This window comes from Ciconia boyciana, chromosome 2 (assembly GCF_034638445.1).
Source record: "Ciconia boyciana chromosome 2, ASM3463844v1, whole genome shotgun sequence".
Taxonomy (NCBI): Eukaryota; Metazoa; Chordata; class Aves; order Ciconiiformes; family Ciconiidae; genus Ciconia; species Ciconia boyciana.
The window spans coordinates 130,054,432-130,077,743 of record NC_132935.1 but is presented as its reverse complement, the minus strand read 5'-3'; the positions used below and the strand labels follow the sequence as shown (position 1 = coordinate 130,077,743).

The 23,312-nt window shown below is 42.1% G+C and overlaps 1 protein-coding gene across 2 annotated transcripts in view; it reads left to right on the top strand.

Moving 5' to 3' along the window:
• Positions 1-23,312, top strand: part of CHN2 (chimerin 2) — a 166,378-nt gene that overhangs the window by 126,544 nt on the left and 16,522 nt on the right. For both annotated transcript variants that reach the window (XM_072854053.1, XM_072854052.1), the window contains exons 7-8: positions 14,318-14,395; positions 21,063-21,147. In XM_072854053.1, coding sequence (XP_072710154.1) covers positions 14,318-14,395; positions 21,063-21,147 — 163 coding nt within the window. The remainder of the gene's footprint in view (positions 1-14,317; positions 14,396-21,062; positions 21,148-23,312) is intronic.

Sequence of the window (23,312 nt, the reverse complement as noted above, 5' to 3'; positions counted from 1 at the left end):
AAGGGCAGGATGTAATCATGATGATGCTGATAGAAGATGACAGTTCATTTAATGAAATCTCCCTGTATTACAGCAATAGTAAACCAACTTGCTAAACTTCTTAAAGCAAATTAGATGGTTTTAGAATGGAGTGAAAATGCATTTAAGTGATAAATTAACTTACTTTGTCTGAATGGGCAATACAGTGCTCGGCTTGTTTTTCAAAATGTAGAGCTGAAGAGTTGTTATTCTTAATGTTGCAATTAAAAAAAATTAAAGTTTTGTCTAATTTAGAAATTAGCTTCATATAAATGGAGGCAATTAGTGCAGTGTGAAAACGTACCACCCAAAAAGACATGCGTGGAGCCATGGTTTTCTTTCAGTGCAGTGAAGTCTGATTTTAGTTGTTGTGGTCTGGCAAGTCTTTGACTAGTTTGTGTAGGTTTAGAATGAGGTTTAAAATGCTGCATTGTCTGCTCCTGGCTGAGTAAATCCTTCATTAATGCCTTCTATATTAAGTGTGTCTGTCCCCTCTGCTGAGGCTGAAGTGCGATACTTTACAAACAGCTGAGAGTCTTTCTAAGGCATTCCTTCAGGGGCACTTCTCGTCGATCGGCCTTTGCAAGGGCATGGCTGTGGCCTGGCTCCTTCTTCCCATGCTGGCTAGATTAACTCTGTCTTTCAGTTGAAGTCCCAAGAGAGCAAAAATGAAAGCAGAAGATGGCCGTGATTCACATCAGCCTGCTAAGACATGAGTCTTTTGTTACTGCTTTCTTCAACCAAGAGAATAAGATTCTTTTCTGCTTGAAATTATAAAGTATTTAGAGATGTGCCTTTTGTTTTAGTAGCAGAAAAGGCATTCTTGGCGGGACTGAGGCTGTCACTGCAGATTAAAAGAGCCCTGGGGAACAACCGATTAACAGAAAGAAAACGAATGCAAAGCCCCTGTGTCTCTGTATTGAGCTCATACAGGGGAACACAACTTTGCTCGGCAGTTGTCGGTAGAGGATCGCCTTTGAAACTAACATTTTATCAAAGCACCATAGTGGAGGGTTATAATAGTAATGGGCAATTTCTGCATTTTTGTTTTTACTTTGTTCTGAATTGCGAGAAAAGTAAAATGCTCAACTTTTCATGACTGAGCACTGAGGAAGCAGGATAAAAGGCCGAAAAAGATTTGAGTTAGATTTACTGAAACTGTTCCAACTATTTTTAATGTTTTATTAACTGTTTTTAACAAAGTGTTGCAAACTGGAAACAGAAAATTGCTTTTTAAAATATTTCAAACTTAAATGTTTCCACAGTTTAAAAAAAATGGAATCTGGGTCTTAGTCAGAACTTCCCTGTGCAAAGTTCCTGGTCTGATGAGTTACATATTCTGCAACAAAAAATATTTCCCTGAAAAATCCCCCCCTGAAGTTCAAACATACAGACTGAAGTGCTGTTCTACTCTTCAGATTAGCAAAGTAAAAAATTATGGTACTTTATGAAGCAAATGAGTCCTCCCTCTTTTTTATCATAACCTCTGGTCTAACTCTATGGTGCGCTGAATGCCTTCGGGTCTGACTTAGCAGCAGTGGATGATGTGCAGCACATTGTCAGTTCGAGCCCTTCCAGTGTACGCTGGCGCTGCCGTCAGCATTGCTGAGACAGTAAAACTCAGAGCATGTTTGATGGGAGCTGTTACATCTCTTGTCTCATCAGCATCATGGTTTTCTGTGCTCCTATCCACTGGCAGCAGCTGTGCAAAGCCAGGGGTTTGCTCCAGAAGTCTCCCAGATAGAGCTGGTTTGTACAGCTGCGCCTGATGGGATAATTTGAACCTTACTCTGTGTGGTTAGATGCAAGGAGAAAAAGGCTCAACTTAGTTCTTCAGGCAAAACTACAAATAGACAGTGATGTCTCCCACGGATGCTGATCTGCATTTGGGACTAAAACCGTCCTCAGGTCCGAGCCTGGTTCAGGCGCTGGGGTTGGGGCAGCAGCTGCGGTGGGGCACTCTTGGGTGGTGGGTCCCAGCCCCAGCTCAGGCTGCATGGAGGAGTGCATCTCTGCTGTTCCCAGTCACTCAAGGAAAGAAGAAATTGCTTCAGTGACAGAAGATGCTGGGGGCTTTCCTGGTCTTGGTAATGCCCATGTGTTGTACTCCCAGTTGTCTCTGAGAAGACAGAAGGTGCTCAATACCTTCCTTTCTTCCTTTCAGGGAAAAAAAAACCACCTTGAAGGAGCTTTTTGTCCTTTGTGGAATGGTTTCATCTTCACATGGCAGCATTCCTGCATGTCTAGTGCCTGTCAGTTGTTTAACAGGAAGGGTGAAATAAAACAGTTTAGAAAAATCATTTCTGGTCCTTTTGGCAATGTCTAGTAACATTGAGGGTGTCTGGTAATGTAAGAGGTGGTAGTAGCTACATGGCCACGTTGATGAGTGTCTTCAATGAGACATTCCTAAAAGCAGTAACATCACTTAAATGTAACAATCACTAAACACAGTGGATCAAAATGAACATCAGCCTGTGCCTGTCTGAGTTTTATTTTTTAAAAAAAGTTTGCTGCATTTTACAAATTTTGCCAAACTGTTAGTATTCCTTATAAAATTGTACTTCTGTTATGCTATTCCTTGTACACCCTAACAGAGGCTCATGAGTATGAATTACATCCTACAGAAGCCCCAGGATCATAGGCAGGCTTGTATTATATCACTTTTACAGCTGGAAAACCGTAGGCACAGAAAGATTAATTATTTTAGCCTTTTCTGTGTGATCAACAGTGTTGCAACAAGCAGAATTCAGAAATCCTGCTCTGATTACTGTTGACATAATATATATCTGTGACACTTACTATGTATACTGTATACCGTGCCTTATGTATACTGGTAACCTTTTTCATGGAGGTTAACACTTTGGAAAGATCTTGCTAGTACTTCCATTTCAGACCTTTCATTTCATGATTTTTGTATGGTTTGGCTAGGAACGTCATCTGTCGCAAAGCAAAAATTTCTGCTCTGCAGAAAAACGTGATGGCACCAAGTACCACATGTATACAGAGGCCAAATTGCCCTGTCCCAAACAGTAGTCAGGTAATGTACTTAAGATAATATGTAAATTCAGATAAATACTAGCTAGGTAAACTGCAGAAAACACTTCAGCTGGGCAAGATCGCTGTATACACAGTCCATTGAAGGTATTTATAGTTCCCCAGAGAGTTCATCCTGGAGTACCTCAATGGCTGCCATCCTTTGGTGTCCAGTGATCAGAAAGGGGATAATTCAGCATGATTTCATAGATCTGGAGCTGAATTCAAGGCAAAAAAGTGACTACAAAGCTAACTACTTCCAGAACTAAAGTTTTGTGCATTTAGTTCCATTGACTTAAGCGGGACTATGAGATATGGATGAAATCCTTTACCTGCAAAATGTCTTAGAAGGATTGGTCCTGATGATGAAACTCATTTATTCTGTGTTGTGTTTCCCCAGCCATTTCTTATGAATGCCTCATCACAAGCGAAACAAAATAAATAAGCTGTAAACCAAGTTACTGCAGTTGAACTATGGGCATGGATAGAGGTAGGGTACAGTGTCAGTCTTGCTTTTTGGGTACTTTAGAAGTGCTGCTGATGGTAGGACGGTATCTATACAGATTAGCTAAATAGCTGTAAAAGAGTATAAATATTAGAGTGATGGCAACTACATATTTTAAAAGAAATGTTTTTCGTTCTGCAAAATACAAACTTCTTCCTTTCTGTGGATAGAGTCAACTGCAGTTTCAGTTCATGCTGGTGGTAGCCCCATGGGTCCCGTGAATTAAATCCCAGGCTGGGTAGTGATGTCATTCTGCCAGTTCTTTTTTAATCTCTTTTTTGTGCTGAGGGCAGCCATCTGTCCCCCTCCAAACAATGGCAGAAGCAGCTGTGCATGGTGTGCCATCAGGAACAAAAGCCACTGCTTCGTACCAGAGGTCAGCGGGCTGCAGGTCGCAGGGAGTTATAAGGATATCAGGGTCAAATGACACCTGATGCCACGCTGTACGGAAGAATGAAACTAGGATTATGCGGCCTTTATGTGTTCATTCATTAGCAGAGAAGTGGGGTCAGTCTTTGTCTGAGTTTTTCTCTAATGGCCATGGGAATGCATATGTGTTTTCAAGGGGAGCCACACCGTTACTTAACCCGCGGAGTAAAGGAGTAACAAAAACAGCTTCAAGCAGCGGGCAAAGCCAACATGACACAAAACAATTATTTCGAAGGGAAAATAAAACAACTTGGATACATTCTGGTACTTTATACAGGTTCAAAGTGTGTGATCTCAAGTGGTTTGCGTATCCTATAACACGCCCTTATAAAAGCGCAGTGAACCATGTTTTTCATGTGCAGCCTGCAGCACACAGTAGTTCCCTTACTTCTCTGTGGGAAAAGGGAAGCTGAGCGAGGGCCGAGTGCTGCTCAGAAGCCGCATTCAGGAGAAGAGGAAGTTGGTTACGCATTCAGCTGCTTTTCCTTCAGGGTGAGCTGGAAGGAACTTGAGGAAGGTACATACTCTATAGGATGAAATTGCCCATTCCTGCAGGCAGCTTTCTACTTTTCAACAAGTGGTGCTAGTCCTATCCCAACTATTCTCTTTCTGTGCTGTGTCCATAAGGAGAACAGAAGGTGATACAGGTTTAAGCTATAGGAACCTTTATTATATACCAAGGGGGAACGTAATATATGGGGTAAAGTTCATGCATATAATGAAATAAATAAGTGATCACAGCTGAGTGCAGAGCTTCCTGTCTTTTCTTTAACCCCACATCACTTTTGTCTGCATGGATTCCTGCTCTGTTTCTAAGCAAACACACATTTCGGAGCCATTAGTCAGAGATACAGCAGGGGTCATACAGCCTTACCATCTCTTTTGGGATGACAGTCCAGGATTTGACCCTGTCTCTCATGAACAGGGTGACATTCCTTGAAGCTTGATGGGAAAGCAGCACATATTTCACAAATGGGTAAGCTGTAAACACCATATGCTCACACCTGAGGGGAACACATCCTCGGACGCGGAGGCATTCATGGATATACAGCTGAACTCAGACAAGCCGTAAGACAGCCATGGCTGGCCCAGCACCAAAACCAGTGATCCCCTCCATGCCACGGTTCCACTTATGCACGTGGAAAATGGTTCCCTATTGCCCTCTTTTTTTTTTGCCATGCGATTCATAAAGGATACTGAAATAGAAGTTCACAGTCATAAAGCACAGCATTTTTATAAAACTAGCATTTCTCCTTTTTTTTTTTTCTTTGGTAAAGTGCAATGGCTCAGGCTTGTTAAAAAGTATTCTTTGAACCTGAAAATGTGTTGTGTTCTTATTTGCTAATTGCCTACTTTGTGTCCTAAATGGCAGGAATAATTCCTTTCACCTTAGATTGTCTACCTAGTTTATGCGTTTTTACAGGCAGAAGTCACAAGATGCTCCAGTAAAAGGGGACAGAAATATTACTAATGATGGAAGACACATGACTACATTTCTAGGTCCTTGTATTGTGTAGTTTACTGGAAGGTGTCATGACCGCTGAGCCGCAGTGTAACTTGGTCATGCTGTTTATAAGTTTGAGACTGAAGCGTTAGAGTTCCTTCACACCACCCAGAAGCTGCCAAAACTAGAGAAAAATTGTGATTGCTGCTTGATGCTGATATGGGCACTATCCTCCCTGCAAATTGCTTATCATCCTCATCTCCCTGTGAGCGCTAAACGAACAGAGCATCACACCATTGAGAATCCACTCCTGAAATGTTACTGTCCAGGAACAATTTTATAGATTGCCAGTTTTTTAGACAAGATGATCACTGGTTCATGAATCACTGGTTCACAAATGATTTGTTCTCTTTTACTTACATAAATCTGTTCTTTAACCCACATTAAAGTGTCTTGTTTTAAGCTGTCTTGAGCTTGGGCAAAACTTACAGCGCTGCTGTTGGTTCCCAAGACTGCCACAGCATACTTTACATTCTGGCAGCTCTCCCGGCATCGCTTTACAGCCCCTCCAGAGATCAGCTGGCTCTGCCGAGCAGTTAGTGGCTCCGAACATAAATGCCATTGCTGTCTGACTCTGTGGTTTCTGGGAAACTTTCCTGAAGCCTGTTTTCCTCCACGTTTTGTCATAATCCCGGGAGGGGCAGATTTTTGCTTCTCTATATGAACAGAAGTTCTGACTGTGGTCCATAAGATTCAGCCTGGAGTGTATGCTGCAAGGCTGAGTTGGTCTCACTCTGAGACAGTTCTACTCCCACTAGCATATAGTATCAGAACTCAAAGCGAGAAACAGAAGAACTTTCTGTATTTTATTTTTTGTATTGTATTTATTTTTGTTGTGGTAAGTTTTGCTGTGTATGGAGCAGATAGCCAGTTACTGTATTGCTTTGAGATAACACCTGCCTGTAGGGTGTAGTAGTGTTTGAGACACAGAAATGAGAATTATCCCAAAAGTGTGGAGGTGGGTGTTTGTGTACCGTCCTATGTATGTGTTTGGGGGTGTGATGAGGTACATGGTCAAACATCCAGGCCTTACACCCACCAGCTATACAACACAGTAGCTGTATAGCACTGGGATTTATTATCAAGCTCATTCATTTGATGTCCTGACATTAAACAGACTTAATGCAGTCTCACAAAACATGGTCCTCAATTTAACCCTGTGATTGAGCGTGGCACTCAACCAGCTCCTTCAATGCACAAGCAGTTATGGATAATGACAACCCCAGACGAGCAAGCCAAAAGGGCCCCGAGGGCAGGACTGCTGCGCTTACAGTGCCTCTAGCCCCTTTCCCATCCCTTCAAGGGCACAGCGCCATGCTCACAGGCATCACCTTTCTCAGAGGGGACATTCCTGCCTTCCTCTCGCTCTCCCCAGACTGGGAAGTAAGCACGTTAACTTCTCTACTTCATTGTGGTAGCTCAGCGGGTTTGGCTCTGGTTCAAGCTTTGCAGTCTCCTTGCAGGGCAATGACGGTTTTAATCAATGGCAAGCTGACTTCCCTAAACAAAGTGCTGTTTCTTTGGAAAGCAAGAGCTTCATAGTGAAAACGTAAAAAGATGAACGGGTCGTAGACATGTAGAGCTTATGTGGTGCTGAGCAAGCATCCACTGGGGGTGTGGATAAAAACTGTAATGTTTAGGATATTTTTTTAAATCTCTGTCTCTTGACTAATAGTCCCGTATCTTGCAGAAAGCATGAGTCACTTCCTTAATTCAGAGAAGCCATTGTATATCATATTAAGTTCATTATGTTGCTAGGCTATTTCCTCTGTGGGTGAAATGTCAAAATACTGAATACCTACATAGTCAGCATCAGAAATTTGTATTAGTTACAGACTGATTCCTCTATAGTTATACTTCTTGAAAAAGTTCATCCAATGAGCCCAGATAAACCTATAAAGGTACATGCAACTGTGTAACAAATGATACAGTAAACTGGGTATTCCATGTTTCCAGAGCATGAGTCTTAGCCAGGTCTAAAGTATGGGAAGTATTGATAACCAAAACAAAGTACAGTTATTATTCTATAATTACTTACAGATAAGGTTGAGGCTGATAAAATAAATTATTCTGTATTTAATTTATTCTAAAATTGAATAGATAATAGAAAAATAGAAATAGAAAAGAGTTCAGAGAGAGATTAATCTTACCTAATTTTGAATATCTTAAAGTAAGCTATCTGTTTCTACCTGAGTCATCTAATTTCCTTATATGATCCATAAAAGAGCTGCAAAGACCCATTTTAAACTTGGTCTGTCATAGAAGAGGATGAATTACTGTCTGGAAGTTTCTGGTTTTCTCCTTTGATTGTAAAGAGAGACCAGATTACGGTTCTAGATTAGACATCTGCCATCCATCCATCCACCCATCCATTCTATCCTTAAATGTCTATTTGTTAGAAAAATACTCTGTTAGTTTTGCTGTCAACAGAAACAGCATAATTGACAGAATTTTTACAAATATCAGGATAAATATTATGTTTGAATTTTGGTTTGACTACAGACCAGATGTTATCATAGATATGCTTTAATTTATAGTTGTGATAACAGTACTCATTCACTTACATTGCAGTCAGTCAAATTCAGTCAATCATCACGTGTGTTGTATCCACACAGAGAACAAGAAGTAATTCAGAAATAAATTCAGTGCAGTTTCCCTGAGAAAGCCCTATTTGCAGATGAAGTGGCTCCTGCCAGCCCCACCGCGGGGGCCCTGGTGCTCCTCTTCCTCCGTGGCGGCAGCAATGGCAGCGGTGTCCGGTCCTGCTCTCATCTGCCCTGCTTAGCCCTCACGCTCCTGCTCTTCCATCCCTCTGCTACCATTTGGGTCATGAACATTAAGCACAGAGGAGAGGGTCATGAACTTGGCCAGAAAAATGTCATTAATAACCTTGACAAGTATGGAGATAGATTGGGAAGGATAAAGGAGAGAGTGGGAGGAAAGGAAGTCGAGGCAATAAGTAGGCTAGACCTGCTGTTACCATGTTAATCTCTACAGGGTTATTTGGGAGAATCACTGAATTAGTTCATCCTATACCTAGATCCTTTCTTTATTTCTGGACGATGCATATTTACTACAGTTTACAAAAATAAGAAGTCAAAATACTATTTCAGACATATTAAATACAACGGCGGATGTGAAATACACAGCTTAACGCATTAAGTGATACAATTGCCTGACAACATAAAAGGTTTTAGTCCACCCATTATTTTTTTAATTGGAGGTGACTATGTAATTGCATACCACTTGATGTAACCTCCAGTTGTTGTTCCAAAATAGACAATAGTTTATTATATTAATACTCTATAAGAGGCTTACAGCAACTATTATTTTTAATAATAGTCTCACTAGTGCCTTCCTGATTCTACAGCATTTCACCTTTGGCTGTTGTATTGTTTGGTTCACTACATTGTTTTGAGAAAAATAATCATGATGTGTACAGAAAAATCTGTTTGAGATGGATTTAGAAAGGGGATCTGAAGTTTAAGGGAGATTATATTTCCATTTGCTGTAGGTAAATTATATCTTTTATCTGCGGGGGGGGGGGGAGGGGGTGGATTGAATACCCTGTCAGAAAGAAGCACATTATAAATGACAACTGGTCGCTGCGATGCTGATAATCAATTGCATTAGTTTAGGAGAGTTGTAAAGATTAAAATTTAAATAATTTTAACCTCAGAGCATTTACTGCAGGAGTCCTCCTAAATGAGCAGTTCCTTTTGCTCTGAAGTGGGTTATCCTCAAAAGATAGGTGGGATTAGTGGTGATGGAAGTGCACCCGGGCTCTCCAGAATAGGAGCCCAGTGTAGATAATCTGCTGCCATAAACACTTCCAGCATCTTGTTGACAGCTCCTCAGACTCATGATTTGCAGAGGGACTGGTTGTTATTAAAAAAAAGAAAGTTGAAACTCTGAGGAGTAAAAAGCAAAACTATAGATATATCTTAATCCTTTAAAAAAAAAACCTGCGGTGCTTTTTTTTTTTTTAATGACCATGTTCAGTGTACTGAGCTCCAGCTCACCTGAAAGGAAGTTTTGTGCTGGAAACGAGACTGTTGGGTTTTCAGCAGGCAAGACGGCACCCTTGAGGAGTCCAGACGGGCCTGCGCTCGGGGGAAGCTCTCAGCAATTGCAGCTGGAGCTCTGTTGAACAGAGAAGGATGGCAGCCAATGAATGCTAATTATTTTTGTGTATTTTTGATTCCCTGGGAGCAAGTAGATTGTGTTCCCCTCACAAATAAACCAGAGAACAGCAGCAGCACGGTTTCTGTGCAGTCTGACTCCTTTCCTAACGCCGAGCTTTGTGTTGTGGAGCGTCCCGGCCCTGCTCACCTCTGCAGTCTCTGTTCACCTCATCGACATCCAGAGCCTTCCCGCCAGAGAGAGGGTTTCTTAGGACAGTGGGTTTTGCAAGATTGGGTTGGCAAGCACCACTCGGCAGGCGTTGTGCTCTGCTTCGTGTTCAGTATGTTTTCTGCTTGGAACTTGTTTCCTCCCACTGTTTCAGCAGCACAGAAGCCTTTTAATGGCAGCTGCCGGTGCCATGGCACGGGCTGGTGGCATTGTGGTATGGCAAAGGCCTTTGGCTGACTAGCCTCCGCCACCGTTTCCCCTCCCTGCCCCGTGTTTTGCTAAGGGCCAGCTTCTTTGATGTTGGCTCCTGAGCGCATCATGGGAAGGCTCTGTGGGAGAAAAACCCAATAGCTACGAGATTCCTGCACCGTGTGTCATCTCCACAGCGTGTTTGCAATTGAGCAAACATAATCTGTCTGGCAGATTATCGAGTACGCCGTGCCTGCGAGGGAACAGGCCTCTCTTTGACCTGTGACTGTGTCTGTGTGCGGTGTTAAGTGTATTTAGTTAGCGATCAGTCATGGATTTGTCACAATTCCTCATCGCGGAGCAATCTCCCTTTCGCTTGTGGTGTCGTTCAAGGAGACATGCCTGTGCCGCTCCTCTGCCCGCCATGGTTGTGCCCTTTGGCAGGTAGAGCAGCAAGCCAAGGACCTGTCGCTAGATACCCCATCCCTGCCAGCCTGCGTGGGCACAGCAGTGGCCGGGGAAGAGGAGCCATCGCCCCCGCAGCATCTCTTCCCGCCACGCTGGAGCTGGCATGGAGGAGCCGGGCGGCATGAGAAGTTCCCCCGCCGCTTGCTTCCAGCAAGTCCTGAGCGCTGCCCACATGGCTACAACAGAAATCATGCCACATGTACAAAATTGAAAGCTTTTCATACTAAAATGTGTTCTTTCCTACCCCCAAGGCCTTTGTTGGCAAACAAGATGCCAGTGTTTGAGGGGAGAGACAATGGCGTGGTTCAGCTCGCTCTGCGAAGGCATGCTGGAAATGGCGCAACAGCTGAGTCGGCCCTCTTCCCCCCCTTTTTAATTTTATTATTCTGGTTCAGCGACTTTTTTTTTTGCTGTAAATGCCCAATTTGCTCTACAGTACATGTGTTTTACAGAGAGACTAGTAAACTAAAATCATATGTTATGCAGAAATCCCTTGGTCTGAAAACGCAGACAACCCGTATTTGCCTTTCAGCCTTCACTAGCTTACACGTTCAGTGACAACCAGCAATAATATTTTTAGCCGCTGGCGTTTTCCTCCTTAGCTGCAGGCTAACTTGCTAACTTGATCAAGAGATGCTCTTTAAGTGAGTTGACACCATGTGCAGTAAATTTTGTATTAAGAAAATGGATAAAAGACAGCACTGGGCTTCGCCTGTAGTATCGGTACATTGGAACTGGTTGCTGCTGAGAATTTGTCGTTGCTGCTGTTTGCATTATATTTAGAGAGGGAAGGGGTTGTATATGTGGTCCAGCTCATCTGAGTTTTACAGCACCATTTTAAATACCAAACCTGGTAGGTTGCATGATTAAGCTTCTTAAGAGAATGCACTCGATGTTGGCCTTCTGTACACATCCTGTGTTTGCAAGGGATCCCATTAAACAACTGTCTAAACAGGGCCCAAGCAAGGCACAAAAAGCAACCTAGGGGATGAATAACATTTCATATATGATAAACAGTAAATACTGATCTGCCTGAGTCATATGAACTCATTTGGCTGAGTTGTCCTCCTCCAAGTCTGTTAAGTTTGATGCTTCTGTGCGAACACTCAGAGTTTCCATTAAATATAGTACTGTATGTCTGATCCCAGGATGACACTCTGATATTCCAAAAATAGCTTAATAAATAGAAATTCCAAGCTGTATCATCATAAGCCTGTAGCTTGAGTATCAAATCTGCCAAGTTATATAAAAAATATTGGTTATATAATGGGATTTTTATCAGCCTAGTGACATAAATACAACTATTAGAGCATTATTAGGAAACCGACCTCTCTCTGACTTTGGATCTGTTATGCTGGAAGTCAGAGAGAAAGTAGCTTATGTATACATGGGGACTTAGATGCTGTAGCTTCAGAGGTGTCTAACGACTCAGAGCTAGTTTGGGGGTTTTGTTCCAAATAAATGTAAATATTTAAAATGGTGCTGAGGAAAGAAACTGGAGCGTGGTAAGAACTTCAAGCTGCTCCAAAGTTTCCTTCGTGATGGCCCAGACTGAAGCCATTGCAGCTGATGGGGTCAGAGATGTCCCTAAAACCAGTGTGCCTCCTCTCTTGAAATACATTGAGAGCTGGGGAGCTATAGTCTGTCTTTATCTGCTGGAAGGCAGATAAAGGTCCTGAGCTAGCAGAAATCAGGACTCACTAGCGGGAGGACATATGGAAGAGCAGCAGGGATTTCCTCCAGGCAGAGCAATGTTCATACATACATCACAGCCAGTTGTCACCGGTGGTCAGATAACAGTGCCAAGCCCTGGGGAAAGGCCAGGCGGGCAGCAACTGCTCAGGGAGCAACGGGGTTGTGTGGAAGTCCTCCCTGCTGGGGAGCAGAAGCTTTGGAGTATGGGAGCACGTAAACAGAGGTGCTGTGAGTTACCTGAAAAAGAAAGGAATTAAGTATGCTATACATAGAAGTAAGGAAGTGCATCGTTTTATAACCAAGAAGCTGATTTTGCAGGTTGCACAACTTCTTGAAAACCCTAAGTAGGGCACTATCTGAAATTGCACGGCCTGATGTTACTGGTGGCCGACCATCTGTCCCCACGGGCTTTCAAATCAGGAGAGCATCGCTTGTACTAAGAGCAGGCAGTCTATATGGTGGAGGTTTTAGTAAGTGAATTAGATGAACCTTCTGACTTTTCAGCCTGAGGTAAAAGCAGACTGAAAAAATAGAGGCAAGTTCAACTTCACAAGTTAACATAAGCGAATTAAATACTTTAATTTCACATATTTTCTTGGGTAAGTTGAAGAGCGGCAGACTGTAAAAGGCTGTTGTGTTCTTTAGTGTCTCTAGTTCAAAGAGGCAGTTTACCCAGTGGTGCTGGTAACCCCCCAGTTTGCTCTGTCGCAGCATCTCAAGCATTAGACACACCTTAGAGAATTAAATCTCACAGTGCCCTGCTGAGCAGGTAACTCCTGTCCTTCTCTTTTGGGTGGAGAATGGGCATACTCACTAAGGGAGCAGGAGAGGGGAGCTGGAGGGAGGGAAGCTGGTGGGGAGGGGGCACTGAACGTGCTTCCCAGGGGATGCTCAGGGTCACACATCTTCTGTGTCCTGGGACGGGGAAATACCTGCCCGTAAAGAAGTGGATCAGGTGCCCAAAGTGACACTGCAAGCTGTAGCACAGACTGGTCAGGCTCCAGATCCCTTCTGTCCCTCAGCTTTAAGTAGAAATCACTTCCCTCCCCCAAGCCTATAGATGCATGTAACCAGAGTGAAGGACGACAGCTCTCGCTGCCTTGCAGACCCTGTTCTGCAAAAGGGCTGTGCACGAGGGCTTCCTACACCTGCGTGAAGCTCCCTTGCCCTCACTCGAGTGCTGCACGGGGCTCGGGGGCTGCCTACCTGCATCCTCCCAGCTGGGCTTTCAACTTCCCTGACAGTGAGCTAGCTCCGTGCTACCAAGTGCACGCTGGCAAAATGCTCTGGTTTAAAACATGGCATAATAGTGCTATTAATGCTTGGACTGCTGCTGAATTTTTCCCTTTGTACAGGATATGAAAAAAGAAAAAAAAGATAGATATTTTAGCCCTGTAAGATTAAACAATCATCATGGTTTTAAGGTCTTAATCTGCTGGCATGCAGACTGCTGGCTGATAAGTCTCCGAGTCAGAGTGTAATTGGATGCAGCATCGGATTCAGTTGTGTGGGCTTTCCCGGGGCTTTTTGTTTGTTTGTTCATTTTTAACATGCTGCGGAGTTGATCTGTCCCTGGAAATGCGTTTGGGCGTGAAGCTGTAACACCGTCGTCCCCCCCCCAGCCCGTATTTCGGCAGCACTGAGCAGCAGACCACCGCTCGGGGAGGTGGGGGGGAAGGTTGCTCAGTGTATGAATTCGGGCTATTGTTCGAGGCACACATCTGCCTTAAGAAATCGCACGGCACAGGCCGTTACTTATTCAGATGCAGAAGCTCCTTCCGTCCCACAAGACGGCCCATTCAAGTCACATGCCAGAGGTCTCGGCAGAATGGGCTGCAGCTGCTTCAAATCTGCTGTCTAACATCAGAAGCAGTTGGACAAACTGTACCGTACTGACTACAGTCAGGCTCCCGGGCGCCGAGGAAGACAGGGAAAAGATTTGGGATCCCAGCGCTATGTTCTCGGAGGATCTGTGGCTGGAAAATGAGAAAAACTGTGCCGTTGTTCACAAGTCGAAGCGAGGAAGGAAGCGCCAAGAGCTCCTGGCCGTGGCCTTGGGGGTGAAGGTGGGAGTCAAGGGGGCACTTTTGTGGCAACCTCTGAAACTCTTTGCCTATTCACAGATCACCTCCTTGGTCAGAAGGGCAGCCTTAACTCAAAATGACAACCACTTCAACTATGAAAAAGCACACAATTTTAAGGTAAGCACAACTTCCTATTATTTTCGGCTAAAAAGTTCTGTTTAGATGCCTCACATTTTATTTTTTGCTGTGATGTGATTTCACGCGCCTAGCTCTGAGCAAAGTGTTGAAAAAAGCATTTTTCTTTCTGCTTTAAGTTCCCTTCACTGCATTCTTAATATGCTTTTACATAGGCACTTAGTCCAAATAACGGTTTTGCTACTCACTACGCTACTTGACTGGCATTTTAGCTCTTTTTGCCCAGATTCAGTTTTCTTTTTTGTTCAGAAACAAAGTACTTCATATTGATTGTCTTTATCTTAAAGTGTATCCATTTTTAAATGCGAAAAAGGCCCCTTTTCAAAATCTAGCTATTACCAGAAGCCAGTAGCATTTTACCAGCAAACATTTTGGACCATTTCTGTTTTCAGAAGAAGTTGAGGGAGCTCTGGTGCTCCCTAACAATAAAGCAGAGCACAGCGGTGGTATTGTCCCCTAGCTTTTGTTCCACCACCATATGCTAAGGAAATGCTCTCAGAGTCCCACTGAGCTATAGGATCTGAGCTTGTGTTTGCTTGTCAAACTAAACCAAATAGCTGGACAAACACAGGGATGTTTAAATGGATCATCTTTTTGCTGTCTTATACATACAAAATCAGATTCTTAGGGGTTTTTTCCCCCAAGTGCTGTGTCTGGCATGCTGCAGCAGGGAAGTGACTCAGCTTTGGAAACGGACCTTCCAGGCAGCTTGTACTAAAATGTTTTGCCAAAAGGACTGTGCTGGTTTCAGAGTATGCCAGCCAGTTACCATACCTAATGCTGTCAAATTGCGGTTTGATGCTTATCAGGATGGATACGGAGAGAATAAGAGGCAGTAACAAGACAAGAAAGGAATGCATCTCAGCTTTGAAACCTCAGTTTACTTAATGCTCCTTGAGGATGCTGATTTGGGTCACTGTCAGAATCGTTCAACTCATTAGCAGAAAGAGAATTTTCTGATATTCATCTTGGGCCTGTCAAAAAAAGGAGCAGCACTGATTAAAATGATTTCACTGATTTCCTGGTTTAGCAAAAAAGCTTCACTTCTTATTTTTCTACATATCCTGCTGTGCAGACGTTGCTCTCCTCTGCAGTGCTTCTGCTGTAGTTGGTAAATCAATAATTTAATATTAGTGAGCAAAGCAAATAATAGCATCCCTTTTCTCATTCCCCCTCCTTGACCCAGTCTACAGAAAAGTCAATATTTATCTCACTGATCAGCACTGAAGGAAATAGGGGAAAAACTCTGTGTTTTCTTGCTTGATTAAACCAGCTTTCATTCTTTCTGAGTTTTGCCCTCATTATCATTTTAATATCAAAACTATTTTAGTTTAACTAGAAAATATTTTCTCATGACTGAGACTTTTTTCCACTTTGACCCATGCATTCTTTCCTCTTCAAAATTCCCCTTGTTTTGGCTTTGATTTATAATTGGACATGTGCCCAGTTAACTTTGCGTTTGCACAATCTAGCTGTTGTACAGTGTCTGTCCCTTTCTGTTTCAAAAGAGTCATAGTTTAACTGGAAAATCGCATTATTAAAATATATATGTATTCAAAGGCTTGACAGCAGAAAATTATTGTTTTATCCTAGTAAAGGCAATAAAAAACTTAGGGAAGAAACATTTAAAAAAAAAAATTGTCCAGAAAGGCCAGTCAAAAGTGTTACATTTACTTAATGAACAAATACGTTCACTAAGCAAACACAGTTAGTTTTCCAAAGGAATATATTAGAATATGTCTAGCTATTGAACAAAAAATGTGGATAGAATACTTAAAATAGAATATTTAGATTTAAAAGACAGCCAAATTCAAGTCTAATATCTTTAATATATTCCATATTCATAACATAAAAGGGTTAAGAAATTATTTAAAAGAGAAAGAATGGCTTTATGGGTCTTGGGGCAAAATTCTTAATGGCTTTTGACAGCTCTCAGGCTATGATGATATGGGATTTATCTGAAGGAAAATGCTATTTTGCAGACATTCGAAGAGTTGTCTTCCCCATTTTTAAGTGAATACTGATGTGTATTGTATCATTTATCTCAGTTCATAGGGACAAAGGTTACGTGTCACACTGTCCTTCATAATCTTGTCATAGCCAATTCTTCATGAACAAACAGATACTCTTTAGCTCTTGTCCTTTAGCCATGAAGAATCTTAAAAATGAAGGGCACATTTTTAGTGAAGCTGATGAGATTTTCGTAGATCTTACACCAAAGATCTTACCTACTGGAAGAAAGAAGGAACAAAAGGAAGAAATAAACTCAAGGCACAAATTCAGAGCAAGGACAGTTCTCCCTTCATCCTTTCCAAGCTAATACAGAAATTAAAAAGGAGTGTTGGAGTTTGGAGCATGAGGGCACCAGGTTATGCCCTTCTGAGCATCCGTGCTTTCTCATTCAGCCTCTCTACCAAATTTCAAGGCACTCAAGGCAAATGAACAAAAAAAGATTTAGTATCCAGACTGATTTGTTAAGCTGGGTTCATCCTAGGCACACAACGCAGTCACATGGATTTAGGTTTGGAGCTGGCGTCTGTCTGGCGGAACAACTTTGCATAAGCCAGTGTAGACATACTGTAATTCAGGAAAGAGAATAAATCTCTGAAACCCTGTTTAGAAAAACACAGAGGTATTTCTGTAACTATGTGGGCGTCAGCCTAACTGGATCGCAAAGTCCTCTTGCATCTCATTGCAGTTAGGATCCAGCAGGCTCTTTGGGATGTGCTTTACCTGCCAACTTCAGTGGGGTCCCAGCTGGTGGTGAGGTCAACCTCATGCCCGAGAGCGGCAGCGTGCAGTTTGGGGATGCTCCACGCGTTTTGTTCTAGGCTGGGAATTAATGAGAGGGCCTCTGTGCTGCTTTAAGTGAGCAAATACAGCTGAATAATGTGCATTTACCACAATATTGTGCCTGTTTGCCACTATAGCATGGGCATATCCCATTTGTAGTTGGGCTAGTGGAGTAAAGGCAGCTGACTACAGACAAGTCAGAAGATCTGCTGGGAGAAAGGAGGCTCTGGGATAAATTTCCCCTTGTGTTAATCACTGCAGATAAACACTGCTTCTGGGAGACAAAGGGTTCGGGGGAGGCACTTTTTACAGACATCATGAAGATTATGTGTATGTATTTAAACAAAAATAACAGCAGAGTCAGCTTTTCTTCCCTGCAAATGGCTCAGGTTCAGCAGGAGTCCACAGGAGAGTACAAATGTGCATGTATTCAGGCGAAAGTCTGAAAAAACTTATTTTCTTTGGAGGCAAATAGAAAAGTCTTCAAACCCAGTCACATAAACAACAAAATTGTCTCAGAAACAGCACTATATAATGCCAATAAAAAACATGTGTTTCAATTCAAGGCAATTTTTTAGTTTGTTTCTGCAGTATTGCTTAAGGGATTATTTTGTTTTGCCCCTGTATTGACACTCCTTAACTTTGGTCTCAGTTTCTCCCTCTGTGAAGACAGCTCAGACACAGACTAAAACTGAATGAGATAGCACCCGCGGGAGGACTTCTGCCGTTTGGAAGGGCACCAGAGGGCCAAAGGGTGAAAGTGAGAGCACAGGAAGGCAATAAGAGGAGACAGCACAGGAAGGCAATAAGAGGAGACATGCAGTGTAGTATTGGGTGAGATTGTCCAGCAGAGAAGAGAGGATGAACATAAGAAACAACTTTTAATTGAAAGAGCTGGAAGGGAAACAGAATGAAGAAGTTAGAAGTTAGACATTGTGGAAAGAAGATGAAAGACTGAACAAGAAAGGTACAGTGTATAGTCTGAAACGTCATGTTTCTGGCTTATATGAAGAAATACTTCCCTGTAAATTCTATTTAAAAGTTGGAATTATGTGTCAAGTGTAGCCCAAGTAGCCTGAGCCTATGCTGTGTGTACACAGAGGGGTCTCCTGAGACTGCAGAATGGGGTAGGGACCAGTAATAAATAGATTTTGATCATGTTTCCAAAAAATCTAAGCCCAGTCCATTTGTAATGATGCGGTTACAAAGGACGGGGCAAAACCTAAAAACCCATCTCAAAAACCTAAGACCTGCTGTTACCTCTCCTTGTTTAAAATAGAGATGAGGCCAATCTTGCAGGCAAAATTCCCATTTACCGTTCAAGTGTTGTGTTCCTAAGAACAGACTTCCTTCATTATTTCTTTAAAATTAATGGCAAGCCATAAAAGACTTAGTTCAAAACTGCATCTTAAGAGATTTTTTGCACCTTCATCTAGAAACTTTTGAAGATCTCCCTTTTTCAGTTAGAGATAGAGACTATTTCCCCTTTTCAACTTGACCAGAAACCACAAAGACTAGATTTTCACAGGGGATTTCAGCTGGGAACTTGCCATTTGAGCTAAAATGCAGATCCGTGAAAAACTGAAGTGAATGAATAAATAGAGCTAAACCTTTGAGAGCCACCAAGCCGAAGGGAGCAAGGGAAAGGTGTGCGCAGTCAGCACTTCTCAGATGGAGCCCTCAGTCAGTGTTGATGGCTTTCCCATTAGGAAAGATCAAGGAATAATCAGCTACCATTTTCTAAATATGCCACAGCCAGATCAGCTGAAATAAGCTTTATGTAAAGTGAGTGAGTAGGCCCCAAATATCCTAGCAACTGTGATGGACTTTAAATGTGAAATGGTGCAGTTTTAAAAATCCTGAATGGGCTTTTACAGCCACTTCTCACGAGGTTAGTTTTTGTAAACCTCTGCAAAGCAGAAGATATAGTTAGCTATCTTCTCACAGCAGATGATTTTCACCCACAATTAAATGCAGGTGCAGACCTACTAATTATGTGGTTATCAGTCCAAAAATGGTAAAGGTGCAGGCATAATTAGTTGTGTCTGTAGTTTTATATCCACTGAAGGTCACATAGAGCATATGCCTGAAACTTGGGTCACCAGCTGTGTTAGGTATGGCCATTTACCCCCACTAAAAGCCATGTCTGAAATTCATGCTACCCACCCTGCAAAATAAAATAAGATGAATGAGAAAGAAGTATGCGTCTATATCTATCTATCGATCTCAAACTTTATTGCAAAGTGTTGTTTCCCAGAGATACACATTTTTCTGAGAGGTAAAATACCATTTCAAAAAATAAATATGACCAGTCAGACATTCCAGTTTTGACCTTTTACTATCAAAAGGGAGGAAGAATTACTATTGCTTTAAGCTTATTCACGCAATTATTGACTGTGAGTAGTTGGTCAGGAGTCATTTGTGGTCAGGCTCACATTTTTATTGCTAAATCAGAAAGAGAGGTCTGTATTAAAATCACAAGACTTCATCTTCCTAGGGAATGGACTCAAGAGTACAGGCTTGTTTAGGTATGATCCTGCAGACAAATGGGGCGAAAACATTAGCAAGCCAAATGCTTGGCTTAAAACTTCACCAAGTTTATTTGAAAAGGGCAATGACCATTTTTTTACGCTATGAAAAGTAAAGAGCAGCTTTCCCCATCCCAGGGGGTGGAAGCAGCCTTTCAGCCATCCACCCAATGGGTAAACAAGAGCAGAGAGAAGGAAAAGGAAGCATTAGCAGCCGGAGTGTGCATGATTTATGTTTTGTTAAGCTCAATTAAGTCTCTGGCCAGAACTAGCTCATACCATGTCCATTCACACGGGTGTAGACCTCACTATTTACTCTTCTTTTCAATGAAAATGAAATGCTTACTTTACCAGAACATACATCTTAAATAAAAAGGTCTTCCACTGTAGCCTTTGGAAAAGCGGTGGAGGAAGCAGCAGTGCTGCGCAAAACCTGGCTGGGGAGCTGTGGGCTCTGTCAGCACGCAGGTCATTTTATTCCTCCTTATTTACTCATGTGTGGACTGTAGCAAAATGAAGTTTCCTCTACTGAAAAAGAGCCTACTGACATCTTCTCCCTACGTGAGTTCAGGTTACTTACTACAGTGGGGAAGGGTGGCATTTGCTTTGTCACTAATGGATTCTAATGTGCAAAATCAGATCATTACCCAACCGCTGCCTGGAGTGGCTGCACAAAGCATTCATTATCATCCCTGATACAAATTTACAGCAATCGCCTTGAGTTTTGTTCAGTGTTGAAGGGCATATAAATACACATGTAACACCATAGTCGTAACCTGCTCAAACCTGCCTGGTGCTCTTATAACATGGGTATTGCACCAGATCTGTGGTCACACAGGTTTATGGGGAACCAAAATGTGGTGTATTCGAAGGGACTTTCTGTCACTGCATTTCCCCTACTTTCAAGTGATCTGTTGAAGAGCATTTGAATCATTCTTCTTTTGTTTGAACTAGTCAAATAAAAGCACTGACTACAGTTCCTTGGATTATTAGTTTTACTTTTTTCTCCTTTGACTAGTGAACCTGGTTTCCTTCCCTCCGCTATAGCTAAAATGTCAGCTAGCAAAACCGATTTGTTTTCAGTGCTGTATACAGCCCAGTTCTCTGTTATGTTAAGCCTATTGAAAGATAAACTTCAAGATCAAAGCAAATTTCTGTTCCCATGGTTTATTTCATCTAGACTTTAGATAGATGTGGGCACTGTGTGCTAAAGATTTACTCCTACTGAGTCTTCTGTTATTTATCCATTTCAGTTGTTCCATCTGTCAGACCATCTGCCTCCCAATGACCCCATTTCTTTTTTTTTTTTTTCCCCATTTGTATTACAGGTCCATACGTTTCGAGGTCCGCACTGGTGTGAATACTGCGCCAACTTCATGTGGGGTCTCATCGCTCAGGGAGTGAGGTGTTCAGGTAGCCCTTCAACATTTTCTGTCTTTCTCTTGAAATGCTCAGGTGTCCCTCCCACCCCCAGCCTGCAGTCCCTGCAGGAGGAGGGGTAGGGATTACTTTACAGAACAAGGCAAGAAATTCTCCCGTGCAAGTTAGAGTGCGGTCATTTTCCCCATTAGCTGGTTTAAAAATGAAGCCACGAGCCCTTGGTCTCTGAGGGTGACATCCTTCCAGTAATACCTTGGTCATGCATGTGCCTTGGTGTATATATTAAGAATTCTTCTTTATGGTGTCATTAAGTTATCCCTGAATGTTTTTACATCTTAAGAAGCAAGCTTTGGAAATGGCAGAGCCAGCCAGCAACTAGGCTTCATAACTAATCTTTTTGCCACCAACAGCTGAGAAGTGCCCTTGTCTGCAGAAAGACTGTCACCCGTTTCCTATAAAAATACCATGCATTGCTGCAAGCCTTAAGTAGCCCACCTCGAGGGAAAGCAAAAAATACAACCTTCATTTTCCTAGAAGGATTAGTTTTCTGGTGCCTCTATAATTGTATCAGCATTTTAATAGCATTTTAATTACTGTAAATTTGTTTGTTCTTTGGTGAAAAATAATCCATCATGCAAAAATGCAATAATCATCACATCATGAGCTTTTGGATTCAGCAAGTGAAATGGTATTTGGTGCATTGCAAATGGGGTTTCCTAACTTCTTTCTACGGACCTTCAATCCCTTCCATGTCTCAACTGAATATGCTTCTGTCTTACTTCTCCCTGCCCTGACCTCTGGGCGTTCCTGGTCTCAGACTGGCACCGAACACATCTGCCCCCAACATCTGCCTTGCATGGGTAGAGGAGGTGGTTGTTACCTAAAATTTAGACAGAAGTTTGAAGGGTCAAAATACTTTTCACAAATGCAAAGGTTTAATAAGTGCAGTCTCAGTTAGTGCTACATCTTGTCTGCCTGTAGATGAATAATGGTAACACAAAGAATATGAGAAGGACATTAAAAAAAGAGGAAAATTAATAGTAGTTTGCTTTTCAAGCTATTTGATCTTAAACACAAGTGTGCAAAAACTGACCTCACTAATGCATAGAGCTGTATTTTTTCACATACATAAAACATTAAACTTAACGAAAAGGCTTATTTATTTAGTATGAAACATAATACTCTCCCTCATTAAATTACCAACATTTAACTCTAAGTAGACAGATGCTTTTGGATTTAACTTCACATGCTTGGAGAACAGCACTGAAAACAATGCAGGGAGGATCCTAACTGCAGCTGCTCACATTTGTTTAGATTTCGCAGAACAATAACGTATTATGCAGTAATAACGGTATGGAGAAACACACAAAAAACATCAAATCCATTAAATGTGTAGGTGTGTTTGTAGTGATTATATGATTTTGCTTGATTAATATTTTATAGACTATAATACTGAAATGTGCTGCAAGTAATAGAGATATGTTTACATTTTTAATAGCTCGGGCAGTAAATCAACATGAAAAAACACTAAGTAACTTATTAGTGATGATACTAGACATGTTAAGTCAGCCCAAAAGGTAGTGTCAGTGATGGGCATGATGGGGAAGGCATTAAAACAGGAATCAGAGTTATGTGAGATAATGTAACTCACGATGGTGGTGTTTGCTTTACTGAGGCTTATAAATTCATTTGGCTGAATATTTGAATCTATTAGAAAAATTCAATTTGTGGAGATCAAGCAGTGATGTTTATGTTCATAGAAACCCACCCGTGCAACCAAGAGTAGGATTTGATTCTGGAGTAAGGCACCAAGAACCATTTCTAAAATTAATCACTTTTTTACATCATGTCTTTCACAGCATTTTATATGCCTAAACTGACCTACAGACTAAACACAGGGGACACTTTAGTCACCAGTGAAGTGATGAGACAGGGATGGGGAGACTGCTGATGTGACACAGCGAGCCAAAATGCAACACTGCAGGAACGTGGAAGGGGAAGGGAGGCATGCTAGCTCAAAGCACTGTCCCAGTTTGAGTGCTCAGGTGAATCTTAGGTCCTTCGCCCGTTAGCAGCACTAAGCCACATGCTGGCCAGCAGAAGACAGTCATTACTGTGCTAATTCTATAAAAGGCTAAACTAAAATATTCAGAATTTAAGTCCCATGTCCTTTGAAATGCCACACCTAGAGCTACGTG